General features: G+C 50.3%; 1 protein-coding gene across 1 annotated transcript in view; it reads left to right on the top strand.

Moving 5' to 3' along the window:
• Positions 1-18,992: 18,992 nt before the first annotated feature.
• Positions 18,993-26,935, top strand: part of gucy2g (guanylate cyclase 2g) — a 128,453-nt gene continuing 120,510 nt past the window's right edge. The window contains exons 1-2 of the mRNA XM_072477630.1: positions 18,993-19,322; positions 20,921-21,269. Coding sequence (XP_072333731.1) covers positions 18,993-19,322; positions 20,921-21,269 — 679 coding nt within the window. The remainder of the gene's footprint in view (positions 19,323-20,920; positions 21,270-26,935) is intronic.

Below are 26,935 nucleotides of genomic sequence, written 5' to 3'. Positions count from 1 at the left end.
CTTGATATGTATGTCCCTGTCTGGCAGGGAAGAGATGGTCGAGTGAGGGAACCATGGTTGACAAGAGAGGTTGAATGTCTTGTTAAGAGGAAAAAGGAGACTTATGTAAGGCTGAGGAAACAAGGTTCAGACAGGACATATGTGAGAAATATGAGAATGACTAGAGCGAGGGTAGGTCCGATCAAGGACAGTAGCGGGAGATTGTGTATTGAGCCTGAAGAGATAGGAGAGGTCTTGAACGAGTACTTTTCTTCTGTATTTACAAATGAGAGGGGCCATATTGTTGGAGAGGACAGTGTGAAACAGACTGGTAAGCTCGAGGAAATACTTGTTAGGACGAAGATGTGTTGGACATTTTGAAAAACTTGAGGATAGACAAGTCCCCCGGGCCCGATGGGATATCCAAGGATTCTATGGGAAGCAAGAGATGAAATTGCAGAGCCGTTGGCAATGATCTTTTCGTCCTCACTGTCAACAGGGGTGGTACCAGGGGATTGGAGAGTGGCGAATGTCATGCCCCTGTTCAAAAAAGTGAATAGGGATAACCCTGGGAATTACAGGCCAGTTAGTCTTACTTCGATGGTAGGCAAAGTCATGGAAAGGGTACTGAAGGATAGGATTTCTGAGCATCTGGAAAGACACTGCTTGATTAGGGATAGTCAGCACGGATTTGTGAGGGGTAGGTCTTGCCTTACAAGTCTTATTGAATTCTTTGAGGAGGTGACCAAGCATGTGGATGAAGGTAAAGCAGTGGATGTAGTGTACATGGAATTTAGTAAGGCATTTGATAAGGTTCCTCATGGTAGGCTTCTGCAGAAAGTAAGGAGGCATGGGATAGTGGGAAATTTGGCCAGTTGGATAATGAACTGGCTAACCGATAGAAGTCAGAGAATGGTGGTGGATGGCAAATATTCAGCCTGGAGCCCAGTTACCAGTGGCGTACCGCAGGGATCAGTTCTGGGTCCTCTGCTGTTTGTGATTTTCATTAATGACTTGGATGAGGGAGTTGAAGGGTGGGTCAGTAAATTTGCAGACGATACGAAGATTGGTGGAGTTGTGGATAGTGAGGAGGGCTGTTGTCGGCTGCAAAGAGACATAGATAGGATACAGAGCTGGGCTGAGAAGTGGCAGATGGAGCTTAACCCTGAAAAGTGTGAGGTTGTCCATTTTGGAAGGACAAATATGAATGTGGAATACAGGGTCAACGGTAGAGTTCTTGGCAATGTGGAGTAGCAGAGAGATCTTGGGGTCTATATTCATACATCTTTGAAAGTTGCCACTCAAGTGGATAGAGCTGTGAAGAAGGCCTATGGTGTGCTAGCGTTCATTAACAGAGGGGTTGAATTTAAGAGCCGTGAGGTGATGATGCAGCTGTACAAAAGTTTGGTAAGGCCACATTTGGAGTACTGTGTACAGTTCTGGTCGCCTCATTTTAGGAAGGATGTGGAAGCTTTGGAAAAGTTGCAAAGGAGATTTACCAGGATGTTGGCTGGAATGGAGAGTAGGTCTTACGAGGAAAGGTTGAGGGTGCTCGGCCTTTTCTCATTAGAATGGAGAAGGATGAGGGGCGACTTGATAGAGGTTTATAAGATGATCGGGGAATAGATAGAGTAGACAGTCAGAGACTTTTTCCCCGGGTGGAACAAACCATTACAAGGGGACATAAATTTAAGGTGAATGGTGGACGATATAGGGGGGATGTCAGAGGTAGGTTCTTTACCCAGAGAGTAGTGGGGGCATGGAATGCGCTGCCTGTGGGAGTAGTTGAGTCGGAAACATTAGAGACTTTCAAGCAGCTATTGGATAGGTACATGGATTACGGTAAAATTATATAGTGTAGATTTATTTGTTCTTAAGGGCAGCACGGTAGCATTGTGGATAGCACAATTGCTTCACAGCTCCAGGGTCCCAGGTTCGATTCCGGCTTGGGTCACTGTCTGTGCGGAGTCTGCACGTCCTCCCCGTGTCTGCGTGGGTTTCCTCCGGGTGCTCCAGTTTCCTCCCACAGTCCAAAGATGTGCAGGTTAGGTGGATTGACCATGATAAATTGCCCTTAGTGTTGAGTGGAGGTGTTGACTTTGGGTAGGGTGCTCTTTCCAAGAGCCGGTGCAGACTGAATGGGCCGAATGGCCTCCTTCAGCACTGTAAATTCAATGATAATCTATGATTAATCTAGGACAAATGTTCGGCACAACATCGTGGGACGAAAGGCCTGTCCTGTGCTGTATTTTTCTATGTTCTATGTTCAACAGGGTTGGTTTATTTGCGCGCACTCAAACACGAGAGGAGGATTGCAATGTGGCTCCCTTTCTGCTTGTATAATAAAAGAGGGATGGAGAAAGATTGATTTACAGGGCAAAGACCACAGAGTAAGAATTATTGTTTCACATGAGTACAGAGTCTAGAATGAAAGTCCAATGGTGTACTCCTTCGCAGATGTCGGCAGGATCAAATTGGATGCTGGATAATTCACTTTCTCAGCAGAGTTGACTTCCACGATGAGATAGGCACACAGAGATAAATGGTAAATGGAAGGTGCTAGACTGGTTTATAGCACAGCAAGACAGCGTTACTGGCCCCCCAGCTTGAGGGCTCCTGTCACATGACTCCCCCTTTTCACTTTAGCCTGCAAAAATGTTCTAGAGATTGTTACTGTTCCAAGCATTAAGAATTTTTTTTGTTATCAGTATCTTTATTAAGATTTTACATTTTAAAGAATAGCGCAACAAAGTTACAAAGTAAAACATCGCCATAAGCAAGGAGAAGAAAACGGTTTAACATAAATGAGTACAGCATGGAAAAGGAGAATGGCATCATAACTGGCTCAGTACAATCATTAGACAAAACTGGACACTCACATGGTCTCACCAAAGACTGTGGGAGGGGCAGCATCAAGTCATAAATGTCATAATATACACCAGTATATTATGGTGCAGACACACACACACACTGATGGACATGCAGTTGGACCAATCAGCATACATAACACCGCAGCCAATCACCAGTGAGAGCACATGCACTATAAAGACAGGGGACAGGAGAGTTCACGCTCATTCTAGTAGCAGCCAGCTCGGAGCACAGAGCTCACAGCCTGCAACACAGACATTCACCATGTGCTGAGTGCATCACCTGGTTAGGACCAGGCAAGGGTCAACAGTTAAAGCTGGTATTGCATTTACCCACAGTTCACGTATGTTCATATAGTTAACCTTATAATAAAATAGAGTTGCACCACTTCCAGTGTTGGTGACCTGTTTGTGATCCAGAACACCCAACACATCAATTTTTTTTCTTAAAATATATTTATTAAAGTTTTTTAACACAATTTTTCTCCCTTACAAACAATAACACCACCCCCCCCCCCCCCCGTAACAAAAAAAAACAAAAACGAGAAATCGCGCAGAGCACGATATATACATGGTAAAATGATATATTTACACAGCTTTGTACACTGGCCCTCACCCGTACGTGCCAGTTTCCCCAACCCTTCATGTTATCTCTTGCTCATCCACCCTCCCAGGCAGTCCCCCCTTTCCCCCCCCTCCCCCTTCCCCACCCCCTCCCAGGACGTCCCCTCCACCCCCCCCCCCCCCAAGGTTGCTGCTGCTGCTGACCGTCCTTCCTCTAACGCTCCGCGAGATAGTCTAGGAACGGTTGCCACCGCCTGTAGAACCCCTGCGCAGACCCTCTCAAGGCGAACTTAATCCTCTCCAACTTTATGAACCCAGCCATATCATTTATCCAGGCCTCCAGGCTGGGGGGCTTCGCCTCCTTCCACATCAGCAAGATCCTTCGCCGGGCTACTAGGGACGCAAAGGCCAGAATGCCGGCCTCTTTCCCCTCCTGCACTCCCGGTTCGTCCACTACTCCAAATATTGCTAGCCCCCAGCTTGGCTTGACCCGGACTTTCACCACCTGAGATATTGCTCCCGCCACTCCTCTCCAGAACCCCTCCAGAGCCGGGCATGACCAAAACATATGGACATGGTTCGCTGGGCTCCCTGAGCACCTTCCACATCTGTCCTCTACCGCAAAGAACCTACTCAACCTCACCCCCCGTCAAGTGCGCTCTGTGGACCACCTTAAATTGTATCAGGCTGAGCCTGGCACACGAGGAGGAGGAATTAACCCTACCTAGGGCATCAGCCCACAGACCTTCCTCGATCTCCTCCCCCAGCTCCTCCGCCCATTTACCCTTCAACTCTTCTACCAGCGCTTCCCCCTCTTCTTTCAACTCCTGGTGTATTTCCGACACCTTGCCCTCCCCGACACATACACCCGAGATCACCCTATCTTGAACTTCTTGTGCCGGGAGCAACAGGAATTCCCTCACCTGTCGCCTCACAAAAGCCCTCACCTGCATATATCTAAAGGCATTTCCCGGGGGTAACTTGAACTTGTCCTCCAGTGCCCCTAGGCTCGCAAACGTCCTGTCGATGAACAGGTCCCCCATTCTTCCAATCCCCGCCCGATGCCAGCTCTGGAACCCCCCCGTCCATCTTCCCCGGGACAAACCGGTGGTTACCCCTGATCGGGGACCACACCGATGCTCCCATTGGCCCCAGATCCTTAGCGTTGCCGCCACCACCGGGCTTGTGGTATACTTTGTCGGCGAGAGCGGCAGCGGTGCCGTCACCAACGCCCCCAGGCTCGTTCCTTTACAGGACGCCATCTCCATCCTCTTCCATGCCGCCCCCTCTCCCTCCATAACCCACTTGCGGATCATCGCCACATTTGCTGCCCAGTAGTAGCTCCCCAGGTTTGGCAGCGCCAACACTCCTCGGTCCCTACTGCGTTCCAGGAACCCTCTCCTTACTCTCGGGGTCTTGTTCGCCCACACAAACCCCATAATACTCCTGCCTACTCTCTTAAAAAAGGCCTTAGTGATCACGATGGGAAGGCACTGAAACACAAACAGAAACCTCGGAAGGACCACCATTTTGACCGACTGCAATCTACCCGCCAGCGAGAGCGGTAACATGTCCCATCTTTTGAAATCCTCCTCCATTTGCTCACCAACCTCGTCAGATTCAGTTGATGTAGTGTCCCCCAACTCCTGGCTATCTGGATCCCCAGATACCGAAAGCTCCCCTCCGCCCTACTCAGCGTAGGTCCCCTATCCCTCTTTCTTGGTCCCCCGCCTGTAATACAAAGAGTTCACTCTTCCCTACATTGAGCTTATAGCCCGAAAACTCCCCAAACTCCCTTAGAGTCTGCATGACCTCCACCATCCCCTCCATTGGATCCGCCACGTACAGCAACAGGTCATCCGCATATAGCGACACCCGATGCTCTTCTTCCCCTCGGACCACCCCCCTCCATTTATTAGACTCCCTCAATGACATGGCCAATGGTTCGATCGCCAATGCGAACAACAGGGGGGACAGGGGGCACCCCTGCCTCGTCCCTCGGTACAGTCGAAAGTACTCCGACCTCCGCCGGTTCGTCACTACACTCGCCATCGGGGCTCTTTAAAGGAGCTTAACCCAATTGATAAACCCTACTCCGAACCCAAACCTACGCAGCACCTCCCAGAGGTACTCCCACTCTACTCGGTCAAAGGCCTTCTCCGCGTCCATAGCTGCCACTATCTCCGCCTCTCCCTCCTCCGATGGCATCATTATCACGTTTAAGAGCCGCCGCACATTGGTGTTTAGTTGCCTGCCCTTTACAAATCCCGTCTGGTCCTCGTGGATTACCCCCGGGACACAGTCCTCGATCCTCGTGGCCAGCACTTTTGCCAGCAACTTTGCATCCACATTGAGGAGCGAGCTCGGCCTGTACGATCCACATTGCAGTGGGTCCTTGTCCCACTTCAGGATCAAAGAAATTGTCGCTTCCGACATTGCCGGGGGCAGGGTCCCCTCCTCTCTTGCCTCATTAAAGGTCCTCACCAGTAGCGGGGCCAACAGGTCTGCGTACTTCCTGTAGAACTCCACCGGGAATCCGTCCAGTCCCGGGGCCTTCCCCGCCTGCATGCTCCCCAAACCCTTGCTCAGCTCCTCCAACCCAATTGGTGCCCCCAAACCAGCCACCTCTTGCTCCTCCACCCTCGGGAATCTCAGCTGATCTAGGAATAGTCTCATCCCCTCTTCCCCCGCTGGGGGCTGGGATCTGTACAGCTCTTCATAAAAGGCCTTGAATACCTCGTTTATTTTTGTTGCACTCCGAACCCTTCTATCTTTGACTCCCCCTATTTCCCTCGCTTCCATCCTCTTATGAAGCTGGTGTGCCAGCATCCGACTAGCCTTTTCCCCATACTCGTAGGTCGCCCCCTGCGCTTTCCTCCACTGTGCCTCTGCCTTTCCTGTGGTCAACAGGTCAAACTCCGTCTGGAGCCGTCGTCTTTCCCCAAGTAATCTTTCCTCCGTGGCCTCTGCGTATCTCCTGTCCACTCTCAAAATCTCCCCCACTAACCTTCCCTTTCCATACCCTCAGTCTTCTCCCTATGAGCCCTAATGGAAATTAGCTCTCCCCTGATCACAGCCTTCAACGCCTCCCATACCACCCCCACCCGCACCTACCCGTTGTCGTTGGCCTCCAAGTACCTTTCGATACACCCCCTCACCTTCCCACACACCACCTCGTCCGCCAGCAGTCTCACATCCAGCCGCCACAACGGGCGTTGGTCCCTCTCCTCTCCCAGCTCCAGTTCCACCCAGTGCGGGGCATGGTCCGAAACGGCTATAGCCGAATACTCCGTCCCCTCCACCCTCGGGTTGAGCGCCCTACCCAGAACAAAGAAATCTATCCGGGAGTAGGCTTTGTGTACATGGGAGAAGAAAGAAAATTCCCTGGCCTGCGGCCTTGCAAACCGCCATGGGTCCACTCCCCCCATCTGATCCATAAACCCCCTAAGTACCTTGGCCGCCGCCGGCCTCTTTCCAGTCCTTGATTTGGAGCGGTCCAGTGCTGGATCCAACACTGTATTGAAGTCCCCTCCCATTATCACGCCTCCTATCTCCAGGTCCGGAATGCGCCCCAACATGCGCTTCATGAATCCTGCATCATCCCAGTTCGGGGCGTATACGTTTACCAACACCACCCACGTCCCTTGCAGCCTACCGCTCACCATTACATATCGCCCTCCATTGTCCGCTACAATAGTCTTGGCCTCAAATGACACCCGCTTTCCCACCAATATTGCCACCCCTCTATTCTTCGCATCCAGTCCCGAGTGGAATACTTGTCCTACCCATCCCTTTCTTAGCCTGACCTGGTCTGTCACCTTCAGGTGTGTCTCTTGGAGCATGGCCACGTCCGCCTTCAGTCCCTTTAAGTGCGCGAACACTCGAGCCCTCTTCACCGGCCCATTCAGACCCCTCACATTCCACGTTATCAGCCGGATTGGAGGGGCTCTCCCCCCTCCCCCACATCCCGCCGACTAGCCATCTCCTTTTCTGGGCCAGTCCCGTGGCCACGCCTCCCTCACCCTCCAGTCCCCTAGAGGGGGGACCCCCGTCCCGACCACCTCTTCTGTGTCCCATTCCCTTTCGGCCAGTGCAGCAGCAACCCTTTTTCCCCCCCTTCCCCCCCTCCCCTCCCCCCGCTAGACCCCTGTCTAACTTTTTTGCTCCCCCCCATGTCACTCCCGTAAGTCAGCTGACGCCTGCTGACCCCAGCTTCCCCCGCCGTCCCATTGACCTCCCGGCGTGGGAGTCTCCCAATCCATATGCATTCCTTCTTTCCCCTTCCCGCCTTTCCAAAGCCCGCTCCGCCCCCTCTGGCGCAGCTCCTGTCGCGGCCTTGTCTCTCTCTCCCCCAGCCCATGTAACATTTCCTGCGCGTGATTGACCCCCTATATACGACAACCATCACACATCAAACCCCAAAACACCCCCCCACCCTCACAAACCCTCAGCTAGAGTCCAACTTTTCGGCTTGTACAAAGGTCCACACCTCTTCAGGCGTTTCGAAGTAATAGTGTTGGCCCGTGTATGTGACCCACAGTCGCGCTGGCTGCAGCATTCTGAATTTCACTTCTTTCCGGTACAACGCCACTTTGGCCCGGTTGAAACCCGCTCTCCGCTTTGCAACCTCCGTGCTCCAGTCCGGGTATATTCGGATCTCTGCATTGTCCCACTTACTGCTCCGCTCCTTCTTGGCCCATCTCAGCACCCACTCTCTGTCCGTGAACCGGTGGAACCTCACCACCATCGCCCTTGGCGGCTCATTTGCCTGGGGCTTCTTCGCCAGCACCCGATGTGCCCCGTCCAACTCCAGCAGCCTCGAAGGGGCCTTCGTGCCCATCATCGCCTCGAGCATCGTGCTCGCGTATGCCCCGGCATCAGCCCTCTCCACTCCCTCAGGGAGACCCAGGATTCGCAGATTCTTTCTCCTCGACCTGTTCTCCAGGTCTTCGAGTCTTCCCGCCCACCTCTTGTGTAGCGCCTCGTTCTGCTCCCCTCTCACCGCCAGGCCCACAAGCTCGTCCTCGTTCTGACTGACTCTTTTCTGTACCTCCTGGATCTTAGCTTCGTGGGCCTTCTGGGTGATCCCGAGTCCTTCAATTGCCGAAAGCATAGGCGCCAACATCTCCTTGCGCATCTCCTCGCGCTGCTCCTCGAAGCAGCGCTTGATGAACTCCTGCAGCTCCCCTTTGCCCCTGGCCACCGCCATTTTGTTTTCTTTACCTCGCTTCTCCCGTTGCTCCAGTGCCGCTCCTTTGGCCGTTTCACTTCTGGTCCGTTTCATAGAAGTTGGAGGGGGACTTCTCTCTTCCCTTCCCCACGGGTTGCGTCCAAAAAAAAAAAAAAAGTTCCGTTGGGGCCCCTCTAACGAGCCCGAAAGTCCGCGGTAACGAGAGCTGCCGAATCGTGCGGCTTAGCTCCGCATAGCCGCAACCGGAAGTCGAGAGGGAATCCTTTTGGCAGTGTTCACTTCACCAGTCTGCCCCAAAAAGTCTATGGAAACTCCTGAAAAAGGTCTGAGAGTCGGTTCCAGACGGGAGCTGCCGAATGCGCGACCTACTCCTTCATGGCCGCCACCGGAAGCCTCGTCCCTGCTTCTTCAATGGCCTTGGTAGATCTTTTCACAGTTGTTCCCTCTGTTGCTAGAATTCACCTTTGATAGAGTCAAGTCAGATTGCAGCTTTAAGCTTGCCCTTCCCCCTACTGCATGCTGGAAGAGGCTTTAGTCTATTCCTGCAGCTCAAGCCAAATCTTTCACTGTTTCTGCCGGGTCTGGTAGCCAAAAGACACAACACTCCTGGGGGACACTGTCAGGGGAATGCTGCAGCCTTCTTCCCACACCGGGAAATGTCAAACAAATGCCGTGGGGGCCCTGTAAAAGAGCCCAAAAGTCCGTTCCAAGCGGGAGCTACCGAATATGCGACCTAGCTCTGCATAACCACACCCGGAAGTCGACCCAACATATCAATAAAGACATGGTAAAATGGTCCACACCCTCCCATGCCACACAAGTCCACCTCCATCACAAAAGATCACGATAAGTTCCCCGTGGCATGATTGTGTGCACACCCACACACAACTCCCTTGAACGCTGCATGGGATTCCTACAGTGCAGTAGGAGCCCATCAGATCTGCACCAGTCCTCCGAAAGAGCACCCCATAGCCCCACCTAACCTTTGGTCACTAAGGGGCAAATTACCATGGCCAATCCACCTAAACGTTGGGACTGTGGGAGGAAACCGGAGCACCCGGAGGAAACCCACGCAGACATAGGGAGAACATGCAGACTCCACACAGACAGTGACCCAAGCCGGGGATTGAACCTGGGACCCTGGAGCTGTGAAGCAACAGTGCTGACCACTGTGCTACCGTGCCGCCCATAATTGTTCCCATTAGAGGTATAAATTATTTGTGTAATTTCCCCAGATCAAAGGGTGATTGGAAAGAAGTGACAAACATTGGAAGGTCTTAAAATATCTCTAACTTTTCAGATCAAAGGACAGGTTAATTAGTTGAAACCGCTTTCAGCGATATTCCCGGAGTGCCATGTTGCCATGGTTATAGGTTTGCAGAGAGGTACCTTTCTTTGGGTTCATCTGTATGATTTCTCACAGAAAACAGGCGTCTCACATCAGGGGCTGGAACATCAAGGGAAGGCAGAGAGAGAAATCTGCCTGCAGTTGCAGTTGGCGCCTGGCAGCAGCTTTGAGCAGCAGAGAGAGAAAAGCCTTCCCGGAGCTGTAGCAAGAAGGAAATGAAGCTCATACTTCAGCTGGCCGCCCACAATTCTGAGGTGCTTTAGGTGAATTGTAGGGTGTCCTGGCTGGATGCTAGTGGAAGGATCGCAAGAAATCTTAGATCCTTCGGAGAATAGAAGGAACACTGAGGAGAATCAAAGTGAATTGCTGAAAGTTGTGGCTCACCTTGGATTGGTCCCTGGAGAAGTGAGGGAATCCGCAAAATACTGTAAAGTATCAGGGAACTTAGGTGAAAATAACGTGAGACTGGGGAGTGTCCTTTTGAGACTTCTGGGCTTAAAGAACAAATGTTTGCAGAATATAAGTTAGTCGTATTTGCTTTGTTTATCTCCTGCACATTAACATTTTTGGTTCAAAATGTGAAACCTTGTGGCACAATTCTTTCAGTTAATAATTGTTGTGGTGTTCTTTATGTTGCTTATTTTAGCATGGTTGGGGTAGTGTTCACAAAGACCACAGAATAGCTTTTAACTTAAACCAAGCTATGATTTTATTTACACCACTAAACTGGGATTCGACACTTAGCCCTAAAGAATACACAATTTGATCAATAACATCTAACTACACTCATCTACTGCTGATCTCACAACTGGTATAAACTATGATCTAACCTTACTCACACTACCCGCTCTTATGACCTTCACCAGCTATCTCCTGCAAACACTTCTCCCCTAAGGTCTAGCATCACTGCCTTATATAGTTGTATCTGAAGCTCCCTCTAGTGGCTACTCTCAACACTACATTAACCATTGCAATGCTGATAGTTATGATAATACCACAACTGGAAGTTTGAATTTCATTTTTAAAGGTAATAGTCTCCAACCGAGATGCTAATGCTGTTGAATTTTCTTCCAGGTGATGCATTCCAGATCACACAACTCACTGAATAAAGAAAATGGTTCCTCATGTCACCGTTAGTTCTTAAAACAGCTACTCCTTGTCCACTGTATCAAAAACGCTCAACATTTGGAACACCTCTTCAAATCTCCTCACTTGCCCCTGGAACCTCTTTGTCTGCATTACGTTCCCTTTGCTTTTTTTGTCCAGTGCTTCCTTCAACCCTTGGTAAAGTTAATAAATATTTAAATTTAGTAAATATTTTCAACTTTCATGAAGGCTGGAACACTATTTCCCCCTTTATGTCGCTAAAAAGCATTAAGTGGAGACACACCTTTTAGGCTAGTAGTTTGAGGATATAAAAGATTGTCTCTGATAAAGATGAGTACATGTCCAAGAGAATGAAAGATGAACTGGGAGAAGAAAATAGTAGGAAACAATAATTTCAGAGGCACACAATTTGAGGACAATACGAGGCAATAATCCTGGGCGGGATTCTCTCAGCCCACGCCGGGCCGGGCGCAAATCGCGCGACGCCGGTCCGCCGATTCTCCGGAGAGAGGAGAATCGGTTCCATTGACGCCAGCGCAGCGCCAGTCGGGGGCCGCTCTACACGCCCCCCGCCCCGACGATTCTCCGCCTGGGAAGGGCCGGGCGGCCGCAAAGAAAATCCGAGTGCCGCTGGCGCCGTGGTCTTACCCGGTGGGACCTCGGCGTGCATCCATCTGGGGCGGCCTGGTGGGGGGGGGGGGGAGGTGGGTCCGACCTCGTGGGGGGTGGGGGGCCTCCGCTGTGGCCTGGCCCGCGATCGGGGCCTACCGATCGACAGGCCGGCCTCTCAGGCTGGGGGCCTCTTTTGCTCCGTGCTGGCCCCTGTAGCCCTACGCCATGTTGCGTCGTGGCCGGTGCGGAGAAGGGAGCCACCGCGCATGCGCGCAACCGCGCCGGTCGCACTGCTCATGCGCGCATTGGCGGCGGTCGCAGTGCACATGCACAGACCTGTGGCGCCCATTTCACGCCGGCATCGTCAGCTGGAGCGGCGTGGGTCGCTCCAGTGCCATGCTGGCCTCCTGTAGGGCTCGGAATCGCTGCTCCTGAGGGCCTGTTGATGCCTTTGTGAAACACAACGGCGTTTACGACAGCGTCAACACTTAGCCTCAGGATCAGAGAATCCAGCCTCCTGTCCCACCGGCAGGACAGATCCAGCAGACGTGCCGGCATGGTGATATAGAGTTAGGAGGGAGTTTCCCTGAGAGTCTTCAACATCAGCTCCAGACCATATAAAGTCTCACAGCATTGGGTCAAACATAGGCAAGGGAACATACTGCTGATTGCCACGTACTGCTTCCATCTTGAGGCTTCTGCTTAAATGCACAATGAGTCCATAAACCAAAATAATTAAATGACATAAAAGAAATGGGAACAAACAAAATAAACATGAAGGACTCTTACATGGTGGATAATTTTTTTAAAAAAAATGTTTTATTAAACATTTTATTGAGGTATTTTTGGTATAGTAACAACAAAATAAACAATATACATGAAACCATAAACATAGTGCAAAAGCCATTTACCTCTCGTACAGTTCCCACCCTTATTCCACTTGCGCTTCAGCTCCTTGATCTGCGTCTCCTCTGACGCCATAAGTTCCTTGTAAATGACCGAGATGCTCCCTTCTCCTACCCACCCTCTGGAAACTACCCTGTCCTGAATCCCCCTTAGCGGTAGGAGTGGGAAGGTTGACACCTGTTACGAAGGAAGTCCCGCACCTGCAGATACCTGAATTTGTTTCCCCTTGCCAACCCAAACTTTTCCTCCAACGCCCTCACACTCGGAAAGCTCCCGTCTGTGAAAATATCCCCCATCCTCTCAATCCCCGCTCTCCGCCATAACCGGAACCCCCCGTCCATACTCCCTGGGGCAAACCGGTGATTATCATAGATTGGGGCCCAAACCGATGCTCCCATTGCTCCCACAGGCCGCCTACACTGGCCCCAAACCCTCAGGGCCGCCACCACCACTGGACTGGTGGAGTACCGTGCCGGCGGGAACGGCAGAGGCGCAGTTACCAATGCCCCCAAACCGGTGCCCTTACATGAAGCCGCCTCCATGGGCACCCATGCCGACCCCTCCCCCACCACCCACTTCCTGATCATGGCAATATTAGCTGCCCAGTAATAGTTGCTATATTTTGGCAGTGCCAGCCCGCCCTCTCCCTGACGCCGCTCAAGCATTACCTTCCTTACTCGCGGGGTCTTGCCCGCCCAGACGAAGCCCGTGATCACTCTGTTGACCCGCTTAAAAAAGGACCGCGGAATAAAAATGGGGAGACACTGAAATACAAATAGTAATCTCGGGAGGACTGTCATCTTTACCATCTGCACCCTCCCAGCCAGAGACAACGGAAGTGCGGAGCATGGTCTGAGATTGAAATCCCGAGTACCCTGTGTCCACCACCCCAGCCAGTAAGGCCCTGCTCAAAATAAAGAAATCAATTCGGGAATACACTTCATGCACGTGTGAGTAGAAGGAGAACTCCTTCACCCTCGGCTGCCCAAACCTCCATGGATCCACCCCCCCCCCCCCATCAGCTCCATGATCCCACTTAGTTCCTTTGCCATTGCTGGCACCCTGCCCATTTTCAAGCATGACCGGCCAAGCCAGGGTCCATAACTGTGTTGACGTCCCCTCCCATGACCAACCTGTGCGAGTCCAGGTCCGGTATCTTCCCCAGCATCCTCTTTATAAACTCCACATCATCCCAATTTGGCGCATATACATTTACTAATACCCACCTGCTCCACCTCTAGCTTCCCACTGACCATAATGTACTGACCTCCCACGTCCGAGACCATTCTACCCGCCTCAAACACCACCCGCTTATTGATCAGAATCGCGACCTCTCTAGTCTTTGAGTCTAACCCCGAGTGAAAGACCTGACTGACCCAGCCTTTCCTCAGTCTAACCTGGTCCGTTACTTTAAGGTGCGTTTCCTGCAACATTACCACGTCCGCCTTCAATGCCCTGAGATGCACGAACACATGTGCCCTTTTGACCGGCCTATTTAACCCTCGAACATTCCAGGTGATCAGCCTAGTTGGGGGGCTCATTTCCCCCTCCCCCCCTCCGCCGATCAGCCATCCCCTTTTTTAGGCCCGCCTCCAGCCCGTGCTCCGCACCTCCACCGGTCCATCCCCAGGCAGCCCCCGCCCCAAACTCCTCTCTGTCCTTCAACTCAAGTCCCTCCCTCGTCAGCCCCCCCTTCTCCCCAATAACAACACCTTGTAACCCGATCCCTTTACTAAACCAAACATTTGCACACCCCCCACTGCGCTTCCGTGAGCTAGCTCGCCCAGCTAGCTTGGTGGCCCCCATCCCCGGCTCCAGATATTCTCCCACCTATTGTTCCCTCCCCACCCTCCTCCCGCTCATACAAACAAACTCCAACATCAAACAATCCCCGCACAATTGCCCAACAGAAAAAACACCAAGATCAAAACAAGCACACCTCCATCCCCCAGCAGTGCAAATGAAAACCTTAACTCACTCAGCTCTACCGCTGGTTCCAAATCAATGCAAACGGCATCACAAACATCTTCCACAAAACGCAAAACGATAAAATTTTTACAAAAACAGAGAAACAAAAAGAAAAAAACCCAAAAACATGAACATAGCAGTCAAGTTCAAACTTTCTCAGTCCTTCGCCAGCCCTTTCTTTTTCGCGAAGTCCAAGGCGTCCTCAGGCGACTCGAAGTAGAAGTGCTGATCCTCATACGTGACACCAGAGACGGGCTGGGTATAACAGTCCACACTTCACCATTTTCTGAAAAAGGATCGACCTGATCTGGTTGAAGCCTGCTCTCCTCCTGGCCACATCTACACTCAGGTCCTGGTAAACCCGCAGGATGCAATTGTCCCACTTACAGCTCCGTGTCTGCTTGGCCCACTGTAGAATGCGCTCCTTATCCGAGAACCTGTGGAATCTCTCCACCATTGCCCTTGGGAGGTCTCCCATTCGCGGCTTCCTCGCCAGTTCTCTATGAGCCCTAGCCACCTCCAAGGGCCGGGAGAATGCCCCAACCCCCAGCAGCTTCACAAACATGTCTGCAATGTATGCCCCAGCGTCCGTTCCTTCGGACTCCTCCGGGAGCCCGACGATTCTTAGATTCTGCTGGCGGGACCTATTTTCAAGGTCCTCCACCTCCTCCAGGAGCTTCTTCTGCTGGTCCCTCAGCAGCCCCACCTCCAACTCCATCGCAGTCTAATGTTTCTCCTGCTCAGCCAGCGTCTTCTCCACCTTCTGGATCGCCCGATCTTAGGTGTCCAATCTGTGCTCCAACCGCTCAATCGACTATTTTATCGGGTCCAAGCAGTCCCGTTTCTGCGTAGCAAAGCCTTCCTGAATGACTTGCATCAGCCGCTCCATAGACTGCTGGGTCGACAAGCCAGAGGTCCGAACCTCCGCCATGCTGTCTTCTGTTGCAGCTACGGCCCAAGCCTTCTCTGTCTTTTTGTTTCTGCCCTTACGAACACTTCTACTCCTTCTCTCCATGCAACGAAGTGGGAATTCAGTAAACAATTGCCACTAATATCCGTTTTACAATTCAAGTCCGGTAGAAAAACGGGGGGGAAGGTCCAAACGTCTGACCAGAGCAGGAGCCACCAAATGTGCGACTTACTCCTCCATAGCCGCCACCGGAAGTCCCGCGGTGGATAATTTAACGACTCACTGGAGGAGGAGGCTCCACAAATGTCCCCATTCTCAATGATGGGGGAGCCCAGCATAGCAGCACAAAAAGATAAGGCTGAAGCACTTGAAATACTCTTCAGCCAGGAGTGTAAATTGGATGATTCATCTTGACCCCCTCCGGAGGTCCCCAGCATTACAGATACCAGTCGTCAGCCAATTTAATTCATTCCATGTGATTTCAAGAAATGGCTGAAGGCACTGAAGACTAGAAGGCTATGGGCCCTGACAAGAGTACAGTAGCCCTGTGCTCAGAACCAGCCGTGTCCCTAATCAAGTTGTTCCAATACAGCTACAACACTGGCATTTACTTAGCAAAGTGGAAAATGACCAGGTATGTTCTGTATACAAAAGTCAGGACAAATCCAACCCAACCAATTACTGACCCATCAGTCTAGTCTTGATCAGTAAAATGCTGGAAGGGTTCATCAACAGTGCTATCTAATGGTAATTGCTTAGCAATAATTTCCTCACTTACATTCAGTTTGGGTTCCACCAGGGTCACTCAGCTCTTGACCTCATTAAAGCCTTGGTTCAAACATGGAAAAAAGAGCTGAACATCAGAGGTGAGGTGACAGTTATTGCCCTTGACATCAAGGCAGCATTTGATCGAGTATAGTATCAAGGAGCCCAAGCAAAACTGGAGTCAATGGGAATTAGAGGGAAAACTCTCCACTGGTTGGATTCATACCTGGCACAAAGGAAGATGGTTGTGGTTGTTGGAGGTCAATCATCTCAGTTCCAGGACATCACTTCAAGTGTTCCTCAGGTACAGTTCCTACGTCCGACCATCTTCAGCTGCTTTATCAATAACCTTCCTTCCATCATAAGATCAGAAGTGGCGGTGTTCGCTGATGACTGCAAAGTGTTTAGCACCATTTGGGGCTCTTCTAAACAGTCCATGTCCAAATGCAGCAAGACCTGGACAATATCCGGGCTTAGGCTGACAAGTGACAAGTAACATTCGCACCACAATAGTGTCAGGCAATGACCATCTCCAACAAGAGAGAATCTAACCATTGCCCCTTGACATTCAGTGGCATTATCATCACTGAATCCCCCACTATCAACATCCTGTGGTTACAATTGACCAAAAACTGAGCTGAACTATTAACCCACCTCCTGATTCCCCAAAGCCTGTCCACTGTCTACAAGGCACAAGTTAGGAATCTGATGGAATACTCTCTACTTGCCTGGATGAGTGCGGCTCCAACAACATTTCAAGACATTTGACACCATCCAGGATAAAGTAGCCTGGTTGATTGGCATCACATCCACAAAGTTTCACTTCCTCCACCACCGATGCACAGTGGCAGCAGTGTGTACCATCTACAAGATGCTCTGCAGGAACTCACCAAGGCTCCTCAGACAGCACCTTCCTCTACCATGGCCTCTACCATCTAGAATGACAAGGACAGCTGATACATGGGAACACCACCACCTGGATGTCCCCCCCCCAAGTCACTCACCACCCTGACTTGGCAACATACCGTCGCCCATTCACTGTCGCTGGGTTAAAATCCTGGAACACCTTCTAACAGCACTGTGGGGGTACTTACACCTCAGGGACTGCAGTGGTTCAAGAAGGCAACTCAACACTGTTGTGTTAGGTACACTGGTATAACATTGGCTGCAACTGGATGCAGCATAGATCAAAAAGATACTCCAGACCTTGAAGTTAGTTCTATCAGGTTTATTGAACTAATAGCACAGCTAGCACAGTTCTCTGTGAGTTCGACTCTCTGCTAACTTAAGTGTGGTTACTCTGTCTGACTGAATCAGACTAGCTCTTAGCCACGTGGTGGGGGAGGGTGAGATTGTAACAACACCCTTGACTGACTCTCAAGGGGCGAGATTCTCCGCCCCCCCGCCGGGTCGGAGAATCGCTGGGGGCTGGCGTGAATCCCGCCCCTGCCGGTTGCCGAAGTCTCCGGCACCGGAGATTCGGCGGGGGCGGGAATCGCGCCTCGCCGGTTGGTGGGCCCCCACGCGCGATTCTCCGGCCCGGATGGGCCGAAGTTCCGCCGCTAAAATGCCTCTCCCGCCGGCGTAAATTAAACCACCTACCTTACCGGCGGGACAAGGCGGCGCTTGCGGGCTCCGGGGTCCTGGGGGGGGGGGCGCGGGGCAATCTGGCCCCGGGGGGTGCCCCCACGGTGGCCTGGCCCGCGATCGGGGCCCACCGATCCGCGGGTGGGCCGGTGCCGTGGGGGCACTCTTTCCCTTCCGCCTCCGCCACGGTCTCCACCATGGCGGAGGCAGAAGAGACTCCCTCCACTGCGCATGCGTGGGAAGCGGTCAGCGGCCGCTGACGCTCCCGCGCATGCACCGCCCGGAGATGTCATTTCCGCGCCAGCTGGCGGGACACCAAAGGCCTTTTCCGCCAGCTGGGGGGGGCGGAAATTCGTCCGGCGCCGACCTAGCCCCTCAAGGTTGGGGCTCGGCCCCCAAAGATGCGGAGCATTCCGCACCTTTGGGGCGGCGCGATGCCCGCCTGATTTGCGCCGGTTTGGGCGCCAGTCGGCGGACATCGCGCCGTTTCCGGAGAATTTCGCCCAAGATGTTCATCAGTGGAAAGAGGCGGAGTGTGAGTGCCTCGTGTCTTTTATAGTCAGATCCCACCCCTGAGTGTCCTGCCTGCTTATTCGTCATGTCCTGTTCTCAGTGTCCATTAGCTGCTTGTCTGTATATCATTATGTGTGTGTCCGCATATCATGATAACCACCACTTTCTCAAGTGCAACTAAGGATGGGCAATAAATACTGGCCTAGGCAGTGATGCCCACATCCCTTGAATTAATTTTTAAAAACGTTTGATACTGCTGCAAGAAGTGTCTATGACCGGTTAAGTCTCATCAAACTGAATCGTAGTTAAGAGTTACAATGGTAGGAACAGCCAGAACTCCAGAAACTATAAACAGAGCTAACTGCTTGTGGTACCCAGGTGTAGCTTCTGGAACTTGTTTGATTTTAACGGAAACCTTTCACTTAAATCATATTCATCACACGAGAGCCAGGAAATCAAGAGTTCTGCTAATTAATGAAAGAACCAAGGCACTTGAGGATTATCACAATCACCTGGTGCATTAGATATAAATAAAACACCGATCTGTGGTATCATTACTACCTGAGGTACTGGCCATATCAATTTAAACCCTCAACAATTGGAAGATAACAAGAAAGCAATCCAAATTTCATCGCCAAGAGCTAGACGTTTATTGTTGCTGCGAGCGAATGTGTGATGGCTCCAATACCGACTCCTTTACTTGTCTGCTCCTTTTTCTACTTGCTTCCTCCTGGCAACTGCGCTGGGGTTTCCAAACTTTTCTTGGGACTTCAAGTTCCCCGAAACGTCTCATTCCCCTTCAGCGCAATGAGACTGGGATCCGCCATGCAGCTGGCCATTGAGACGATAAATTCGGACCCTTTTTTCATGCTAAACTGCACACTGGATTTTGTGTATGCTGACAGTGACTGTGACCCCAAGGTGTCCATAAACGCATTCATCAGCCAGGTGCAGAAATACAATATTTCAGCGCTCTTTGGGCCAGCCTGTTCTGAGGCAGCAGAGGTAAGAGGCACGTGTAGAGGATCTCCCATCTGTTGTTCGGTATTTTGTACATCATCAACTGCAAAATGTTCATAATTGAAATTATTGTTGCAGGAGAAAATATGTAGAGAAACAAAGGCAATATCTTGGATTTAAGGGGCAAAATTATCTAACTGAACGAGCAATCTTTGACATTTCGATCAAATTATATTAAAATCTTGAATCTCTAATTCAGAGATTCGATTGTCAATTTTCCTGAATTCTGTATATCTCGGGTTGCTCTGAGTTGGGTCGTGTGGCTTTAAGTAAATGGACAACTTGAAATATCATTTTTGTCTGTTATATGAAAATGAATCCAAAGGAGCAACCATTAATGTTCTTTTATTAATTGTCTGAAAGTATTATAGTAACTTCATTGCAGTGTTAATGTAAGTCTAATAATGATTATTATTATATGAGAGTACCAGCAAATGTGGAAATATCTATTTAAAGAGAAAGTTTCCTTAAACAGAAAGTGAACCAAACAGATGAACACTGAATGAAAGGATATTATGAAGCCTAAGGGATAAAAATAATTTTAGAAGACAATAAAAAGGCTGGAAGCTGAGTTGTGTTGAGGGATGAAGAAAATAGAAACCAAAGAGCAAAGGCTTAAAGAAAAACAACATTGAAAATAATAACAGAACTGAATAGGGGGAGGAGTCAAATACAATTGGAAGGAGAGAGCTGAAAGAAAAACGGTGTAAAATTCAACAATTAGTTCCAGGAACATTGGATCATAGGAGCATGTGTAGGCCATTTGATCCCTCGAGCCTTCCCCGCCATTTAACTAGATCACGGCTGATCTTCTACATCAATGCCATCATCCTGCACTATCCACGAATCCCTCAACGCCATTGGTGTCTCAATCTATCAATCTGGGCTTTGAGCATACTCAATGACAGACCCTCCACAACCCTCTGAGATAGAGAGTTCTAAAGATTATTTTATTTAACTGTATAGGGTGCTGTTGAGGCCACACCTGGAGTACTGTGTACAGTTTTGGTCTCCTTACTTGGGAAAGGATGCACTGGCGGGGGTGCAGAGGAGATTCACGAGGTTGATTCCGGAGTTGAGGATTGGCTTATGAGGAGAGACTGAGTAGACTAGGACTATACTCATTGGAATTTAGAAGAATGAGGGAGGATCTTATAGAAACTTATAAAATTATGAAGGGAATAGTTAAGACAGAAGCAGGGAGGTCGTTTACACTGGTGGGTGAAGCTAGAACTAGGGGGCATAGCCTCAAAATAAAGGGGAGCAGATTTAGGACTGAGTTGAGGAGGAACTTCTTCACCCAAAGAGTTGTAAATCTGTGGAATTTCCTGTCCAGTGAAGCAGTTGAGGCTACCTTGTCGAATGTTTTTAAGACAAAGTTAGATCAATTTTTGAACAGTAAATGAATTAAGGGTTATGGTGAGCGGACGGGTAAGTGGAGCTGTGTCCACAAAAAGATCAGCCATGATCTTTTTGAATGGCAGCGCAGGCCCGAGGGGCCAGCTGGCCTATTCCTGCTCCTAGTTCTTATGTTCTAACTGATATCTACCGTGTAGTGACTATTCTTGGATCATGCTGTTTAGATTACAGGTCTTCTCGCCTCTCAATGGAACATCCCCATCTTTGGGTTTGTGGACCAAACACCGATGTTAGATAATTTCCTTGTGTATGACACTTACATGAATCTGCTGTCTCCACCCCAGAGGATGGCCGACGTCCTTACCAAAACATTGCAATTCTTTGGCTGGAAATACATTGCTCTTATCGGAGGTACTGCTCGCAATTCTACATGGGATAAAATTGACGAGCTCTGGGAAATGATGGTAAAAATGTTGGAAACAAACTTCATCATTACAGCTCGAGCCAAGTATGACACGGGCAACTCAGCCCTTCATCAGGAAAATCTCAAGCAAATTGCCACAGTAGCTAGAAGTAAGTGTCACCACATGTTTGCACAATCAGATTATTGGGGGGGGGAATGTTTCCGACAAGGGAATGCAGGCTTGGGTGCAGTCAGGGAGCTAAAAGCAACATTGGGTCAGGATCCAACATTCACCCTGCTCTTGTTTGGGATTCCCCAGGATGGGATTAAAGGTGAACAGGAACCCCCTTCTATCCATCAAGTAAAAAATTAAGGTACTGGCAAAACCAATCACGAGTTGTTTTTAACCTCAATTCTGGATTTCCCGGCAAGGTTTCCTGGTTTCCTGAACTGTCAGCAACTAACTAGGGTCACCAACGCGAGTGCACAGCGGGAAGTGTTTCTTTACTGAAACCGACAGGCTGAGAAGTATTTGTTCAGTAAACCTGAAGAGTTCCAGCCATGGCCAGGTGGGAGCTTGGACGTTCAAAGCACTTCTTTTCAGGGAGTATCTGTGTTATACAGGTTAATGCCAATTCCCTGGCGGTCACTTCAATTGTCTTGCACTTCACTCACCTGCAGCCCTGTGAGATCACAGATATTAAAAGGACCTGGCAAATTTAGTTTCGGAACCCTCACTTTCATTCTTTTTAAGGGTGTGCTGCTGGTTACCACATTCCACTCCATTGACAACCATCTGTACTGTTATCCGTTGAAACACTGCATCCTAAGGTAGCTTAGTCATAGCTGAAGCTGAATGCAATGGTTCAAAAGTCAGTGCCTTTTCCCTGTTTGGTTTTATTTGTTCACGAGATGCGGGTGTCGCTGCCTGGGCCAGCATTTATTGCATATCCCTGAGGGCATTTAAGAGTAGACCACATTGCTGTGGATCTGGAGTCACATGTAGGCCAGACCAGTTAAGGATAACTGATTTCCCTCCCTTTAAAAAATTTTTTTTAAAAATTCTCCTCCATTTTAACATTTTCTCCCACATTTACATCCATCAACAATAAACAATAATCAGCAAGATATGTCAGTCCCCATAATAACAACAATCCCATCTACCCACCAACCCCCAAACCCCAACCCTCATGTTTACATAAACAAATGACAAAAAGGAATCAGGGATTACCCGTAGTCACCCTGAATCTTACACAGCTCCCCCCCCCCCCCAGGTCTCCAGCTCCTCCTGTCCACTGCCTCTTGTAAAACTCCTCCCCCACCCTTGGTTCCTTCCCCCCAACTTTCCACCCCGGCTAGACCACTCGGACCCTGTTCTGCCAGGTTCCGATGGCCGCAGCCCCTCCCCCACCTCACTCCCGTTCACTGGCCGGCTTAACCCGGCCAGAGTGGAGGCCCCCACCCGGGTCAATTTCCACTTGCCCGGCCCCAGGAAAGCCCAAAGATCCCCTTTTAGCACACAAACCCCGCATATCCACCTACACCCCAAAGAACCCTCATTTCGAGTGAAAGTCCCGTCCCTTCCCTTGTCCAAATATATACCACATTGGCTCCTTTAATCTCTACACCCGCGCGCAGTGATACAAAAAAGAAGAAAATACAGTCATGAGGTTACATCGGCACATGGCCATTCCTCAATTTGTCAGTTCTTCCACAGTCCTTCTGCTTTCGCAAACTCCTCCGCTGCTTCCGCCGTTCCAAAATAAACGTCCCTGAGCTTGTACGTCACCCTCAGCTTCGCTGGATATACAATGCCGCACCTTGCTAATGTACAGTGCCCTCTTCACCCGGTTGAAGGCAGCCCGCCTCCATGCCAGTTCCACCATAAAGTCCTGGTATATACGTATACCAGCTCCAGCCCACTGCACCACCTGCTTCTGCTTGGCCCAGCTCAGGACCTTCTCCTTCACCCTGTACCTACGGAAGCACAGGGTCACTGCCCTTGGCGGCTCACTCGCCTTTGGTACAGGCCTCCATGACCGATGAGCCTGATCCAGTTCATATCGGGAGGGGTTCTCCCCCTCCCCCAGTAGTTTTGCCAGCATCGCGGCAAAATACTCAGTGGGCTTCGGTCCTTCAACTCCTTCAGGCAGCCCCACAATCCACAAATTCTGTCGCCTGGATCTGTTTTCCAGGTCTTCCATTTTTCCTCGCAGATCCTTGTTAGTATCCATCACCTTCCGCATCTCCTTCCCCATCGAGGCAAGTTGATCACCGTGCTGCAATAACGTCTCCTCCACTTCCTTCAGCGCCTCCCCTTGCTCTCGCACCTCCGCCACTGCACTCGCCATCTCCATCCTCACCGGGGAAACCGCCTCCTCCACCAGCACACTCAAAATCTCCCTCATCTCCTTCCTCACTGTCTCCATGCATTTCGCAATCTGCGCTAACTGCTTTTCAAATTCCGCAGCCATCACCTTGGTTATTTCTTCAGCCGTAAGCAGTGCGGCTTTCCCTGGTGCTCCAGCCTCCATTTTTCCTGGTGACCCTGCGGTGACCTTTCCACTACCCGATGGACCTCCAGCTATTTTTTTTCGGCCGTTTTTTTGCTCACCCTCGACATTTTTCTTTGGGTTTTTTTCCCTCCTGTGTCTTCACAGTGCCTCCTCCATGCCTTCTCCCTGCTTCTGCCGCCTCCGTGGACCCTGGGACCGGGCTTAAAGCCCCGAAAATGCCGTTCCCGAGCGGGAGCTCTCCATTGTGCGGCCGCCTCCCGCCCACCGTCACCGGAAGTCTGATTTCCCTCCCTAAAGGACATTAGAATCAACCAAACAGCACTGATATCATTAAGGGACATTGTTTAATAAGTAATACATTTTTTTAAAAAACAGCACACTTAGAGACTATCGAACAAATGTTCAAGGTGACTATCGTTTTAGTATTTCATTTTATAATATTTCTCAATATTTCATTCTGAATTTGTATTTTATAAATTGATTAAGTGAAATATTCTTGGTTGTTTTCGATATCCTGTTGATATTTTAGTCTTGTTTATTATAGGGAGGCCAAGGGAAAGGACTTTGACAGTCCATTGTGGATGATATCATTAAGGTTCTAAAGAGCAGAATTGGAACAGACCAGCAGCATTCAAATATAGGACTTAGAGTAAACCATCCAGCCAGTCTTCAGCAATTCTATTAGATTATGGCTGATTTGAGCCCGCACTCCCATGCCCATATTTTCTTCACATCTCCGAATGTCGTTATCTAACAGAACTCTTTCGATCTCCAACTTGAACATTTGTTTGACTCTGTATCCATACCTTTGTTTGGGAAGGAACGAGTCTGAGATTTCCATAGGATCTTTTACATCACTCAAGTAGATAGATAGGACCTTGATTTAACATTTAATCCAAAATGCTCCCTCAGTATGCACTGGAGTATCAGGCTTGATTTGGTTCAAGATCTGAACCCAAAACAATACAATACCAAGGCAAGCATGCTACTGACTCAGCAACAGGTAGCATTTAGATTCACAGTATGATACTAATGATCAAACCATTTGCATTTTAACTGCATGTCTCCAGTAGAATTGCGCACAGAATAATATAACAGGAATGTTAAGTGGCGATTGCTAATGTTGCACAGAGTAATAGCTTTCTTTAAATAACTTGCATTGTTGAGTTAAAGCAGTTAATGATACAGGAACATGTGAGGTATGCTGGTTTATATTGTCTAAGCAATTAAGAAACGCAAGATAGGACCGTAGAGTCAATGTTGAGAACTCCTAAAGCTACTTCCTCCCGAATGTATAACCACTGTGTCACCATCTTGGTGGGTCTGTCCTTCTGGTAGGACAGGGAATACCTAGGGATGGTGATGGTGGTTTCTGGGACATTTGTTGATTGGTATGATTCTGTGAGTATAACTATGTCAGGCTGTTGCTTGACCAATCCATGGGACAGCTTTCACAATTGTGGCACAAGCCCCCAGTAGTTAGCACCGAGGAATTTGGAGGGTGAGCAGGGCTGGGTGTATCATTGTTGTTTCTGGTGCTGCGGTCAGTGTTGGGTGGTCCATCCTGTTTAATTCCTCTTCAACTTTTCGGTTATGGTTTGGTACACACTGACTGGTTTGTTAGGCCATTTCAGAGGGCTGTTAAGATTCCCTCATTGCTGGGGGTCTAGAGTAACACATAAACCAGATGTGAGGATGGCGATCTCTTTGGGCAGCACGATAGCACAAGTGGATAGCACTGTGGCTTCACAGTGCCAGGGTCGCAGGTTCGATTCCCCGCTGGGTCACTGTCTATGCGGAGTCTGCACGTTCTCACCGTGTCTGCACGTTCTCACCGTGTCTGCGTGGGTTTCCTCTGGGTGCTCCGGTTTCCTCCCACAGTCCAAAGACGTGCAGGTTAAGTGGATTGGCCATGATAAATTGCCCTTAGTGACCAAAAAGGATAGGAGGGTTATTGTGGTACGGGGAAAGGGTGGAATTGAGGGCTTAAGTGGGTCGGTGCAGACTCGATGGGCCAAATGGCCTCCTTCTGCACTGTATTTTCTATGTTTCCCTAAAGGTCCTTGACGAACCAGATGGGTTTTCACAACAAGTAATGATTGTTTCATGGTCACCATGATTGAGACTAACCTTCAATTTCAGTTTTATTAATTATCTGAATTGATTAACTAAGTGAATTTAACTTCCACCAGCTGGGTTTGGAACCTGGGTCCCCAGAGCATTCGTCTCTGGATAGCTACTCCAGTGACTTAATTTGATGAATAATTTCACCTTTTCTTTTCACCTTCTTGCTAATTCAACACCACCACACAATAATTCAATTATTATGTTGCATTAGGAATTGTCTAAAATAAATGGTTAAAGATATTTACACCACATTGAGCGTGCAAAGAAAGACAAACGTTTTCACACAGTTAGCAATGAAACCAATGTAATCATAGGGGGCGCGATCCTCCGCTCCCGCGACTAAGTGCCCACACCGTCGTGAACGGCGTCGAGTTTCACAACGGCGCGAAACGGCCCCGATTGCGATCGATTCAGGGCCCGAAAATGGGCTGGGAGCGGGGCCGTGAGGAACTCGGGGGGGGGGGGGGGGGGGGGGGGCGTGGCGTGGAAGCAGCGTCGTAAGCGTGCGACGCCCGAATGACGCGGCGCTGTGCCATAAATGGCGCGATCCACGCGCGGAAGGACCCAGGAGGAGGAGAAGGAGGAGAGATGGCTGAGCCCCGACGAGCCGCACCGAGGTACCGGGACACGGACCTGGACACCCTCCTCAATGAGGTTGAAAACCGAAGGGCCACTCTCTGCCCAAGATGTGGGCATCGCCAGCTGTCCAGCACGGTGAGGCACGGTTGGCGTGAAGTTGGCACCACTGTGTCCTGTGGGCACACCCCCCGGTCCGGGGAGCAGTGTCGGAAGAAGCTGCACAACCTCACTCGGGCTGCCAGGGTAAGTGCCATGAGGGTGCCCCCGGGTCACAACCACCCACCCCACCCCCCCCGTGCACGAGGGCGGGAAGTGGGGTGGGGGTGGGGGGGGGGGGGGGTGGGGGGAGGTTCAGGGTGCACAACATTGTACTTGACCCACATGGGCACCGGGGCCCCCCTGGAGAGATGTCAAGGCGTGGCTCCAACTGTCTCCTCACCCAGCATTAATATAGCCTACATCTGCACGCCCTGATGATACCCACCTAATTGTGATGCTTTATCCATTCCCCCCCCCCCCCCCCACAGGACAAGACAGCTCACAACCACCGTGAGCGTATGAGAACCAGAGGGGGTTCTCCTGTGCTGCACCCCCTAAATGTTCACGAGCAGAGG

The sequence above is a fragment of the Scyliorhinus torazame genome, chromosome 16 (assembly GCF_047496885.1).
Source record: "Scyliorhinus torazame isolate Kashiwa2021f chromosome 16, sScyTor2.1, whole genome shotgun sequence".
In the NCBI taxonomy this organism is placed as follows: domain Eukaryota; kingdom Metazoa; phylum Chordata; class Chondrichthyes; order Carcharhiniformes; family Scyliorhinidae; genus Scyliorhinus; species Scyliorhinus torazame.
Note: the sequence above shows the minus strand (reverse complement) of the source record. Positions and strands in the feature narration are given on the sequence as shown.